General features: G+C 40.9%; 1 protein-coding gene across 1 annotated transcript in view; it reads right to left on the bottom strand.

Moving 5' to 3' along the window:
- Positions 1–155: 155 nt before the first annotated feature.
- The window catches only part of LOC138861981 (uncharacterized), a 26273-nt gene continuing 23928 nt past the window's right edge, over positions 156–2500 (bottom strand). Inside the window, exons 9-10 of the mRNA XM_070122476.1 lie at positions 1986–2159; positions 156–1466 (exon numbers count right to left, since the gene is read on the bottom strand). Of these exons, the coding sequence (XP_069978577.1) occupies positions 1233–1466; positions 1986–2159 (408 nt within the window). The 3' untranslated portion in view covers positions 156–1232. The remainder of the gene's footprint in view (positions 1467–1985; positions 2160–2500) is intronic.

Raw genomic sequence — 2500 nt, 5'->3', positions numbered from 1 at the left:
CGATGTTACTGCTTGTTAGAATAAAGTAGTCCACAGTTTCTCTTATTTTTCTCAGATTAAGTTGTGCGAAACCGAATTCTAAAAGAAGTTTCAGAGTGAATGGTTATACCTTATTTTCTCTAGGCGTTTTTATGTTAGGTCAATATACACATTCATGAAAGATAAACCTTTATTTGACAAAAATATCGAAATGATTTGTGCTTGGGATACAAAGGTCATTTTCAAAACATTACCAAAAATTTCAGTCATAAACACATCACATCGTACAGGACTGCATAACACAAAGCCACCATACACTGCATTTCATACGAATTTACTTTCTTTCGTATCATACTTTACATGCAGTATTTTTAATATTCGTATCTTATGTGGAAAGCTATGAATGAAAAGGAATATCTTCACAATACAAGAGATATCCGTTCTCATTCATACCACATTTGTCAACATGAATACGTTTCATTCGCATCTTAATTTAGTACTTCCCCTAAATACTAGCTGTCATATATGGATTAGGATAAGAACATTTTAAATTATGTTAAAATAAGTGGTTATACTTCGGTAAATACAATTGTTATGCTGGTATTTTACTAATTACAAAGGATTCGTTCCAAACTGTTAACTCAGGACAGCTTTATCAATCATTCAAGTTTTTCCTTTACGTTCGTTAATTGGCCACATAATTACCAAATTATCATGATTGGATATTCACTTCATGCTTCAATTATCTACATACTTAAAACTACATTTGCAAATAAATTAATTTACTGATATCCTGATACAGGACAAATATCATATTCTTTACATATCAATAATCAATTTTCGTCAACACACACGAGCAAAGACAGGCACATGTACACAAACATTCATACATATATATATTAATTTTTAATAACTGCCACGGAATTTAAGAATGGCCTCACAATTTACTAATTCATTTCTTTATTCTCTCAGCCCTCCAGTCACCCCCCCCCCTCCCTCACCTGGACACCATTTACTGCATCATTATATCAAGGCTTCAATCCCCTCCCCCCTCCCCCCTCCCTGAAGGACCAGTGAGTTTAGCTGTCTTATCTACATTCCAAGGGCTTCAGTTCCTTCAGTCTCCTCTGCACACTTTCTCTCTCTCTCTCTCTCTCTCGCACTCCCACTCTCTCTTTCTCCATCTATTTATATTTCTCTTTCTCTCATCCTTCATCTTCCCCCTCCCCTCTCGCTCTTTCCCCACAAGGACTTCAGTTGCTGAGCAGTCTAACCCGGCCGAGATCGGGCACGTTCTCGAAGGAGGCCCTCAGGTCGTCCACGAAGCAGCAGTAGGTCCTCCCGCTGATCGCGTCCCTCTCGTCCCAGTCCACCCAGGAGAGCCAGGCGCAGATGTATTCGCAGGGAGGAGCTTGGCTGTCCTGGTCCCTGACGCTGTTGGCCATCACGATCGCCACGGCTCGGTTTGTGTACGATTCGTAGATCACCTGCGAATGGTAGACGGTTTTGATTATCATTTGTTATCCGATTATCTTCTTCGCTTTCTCCCATTTCTATACATGGTCGCCGTTATGGATGAACCGCTCTATTAAGGATTCCATATTGGTTTGGCTTGGCTTTTTACAGTCGGTTGCCCTTTATGACACTAAAACTTCTCTATTTATCCGGGCTTGGGACCGGCACCCGCAAAGGCTGGCTTGACCCCCAAGGAGGGGGGGTGATTTTGCGATTTGTTAACGGCATGTGTTTGTTTGTCTTAGCTTGTTTAAAATTGATATATGACTTGTTAATCATGTGGTTTGTGAAGGATGAACTTCGTAAACACTGTACCTAACCCGTAAATTGAAGTTTTAGTCGATTTTCATCCTTTTTGATTCGCGTGCAATTCGTTAACCCCTTTCAAAACACCACCGCCACTAAACCACAAAAAAGCTCTACAATACCACCCAACCTTGCAATAAAAGCCAATCAACTCCTCCTCCACAAACCAGGCCAGTCGTCCTCACCTTCCACATGTACGCAGGAACAGGGACAGTCTCCTTGTTGGCGGAGAGGCCGAGGTACACCTTGACCGGCACCTGCCTTCTGCCCGGGACCTCCAAGATGCCGTGGGTTCCTGTCCAGACGTCCAGCGTGAGCCCGTGGTCCTCGGCCAACCCCCGCACGGAATTTTCTAAGCTCTGGAATAGGCGAAAATGTGTGGGATTATGAGGTTTGAAAACGGAATCTGCGGAAGGTATGATGAAAGGTATTGATGGCAATGCGATAGTGAGTAATCTTGATGAAAGGTATTCAGATCGGCTGGTCAAAAAATGGATAAAAGGATTGTATGAATATTTTTCATTGTAGTACGGGTAATAGGGTTTTAGTGTAGTATTTTTAGTTCTATTACCTTGCAAAATTGAATATACATACATAATATTTTGTTTATATTAAATAACTGATGCACCATGCCATCGGTATCAAAACGAATATACATAAATTACATAAAATAAGGGCTCAAACCCAAATAAATGCTCAA

This window comes from Penaeus vannamei, chromosome 6 (genome assembly GCF_042767895.1).
Source record: "Penaeus vannamei isolate JL-2024 chromosome 6, ASM4276789v1, whole genome shotgun sequence".
Lineage (NCBI taxonomy): Eukaryota > Metazoa > Arthropoda > Malacostraca > Decapoda > Penaeidae > Penaeus > Penaeus vannamei.
Note: the sequence above shows the minus strand (reverse complement) of the source record. Positions and strands in the feature narration are given on the sequence as shown.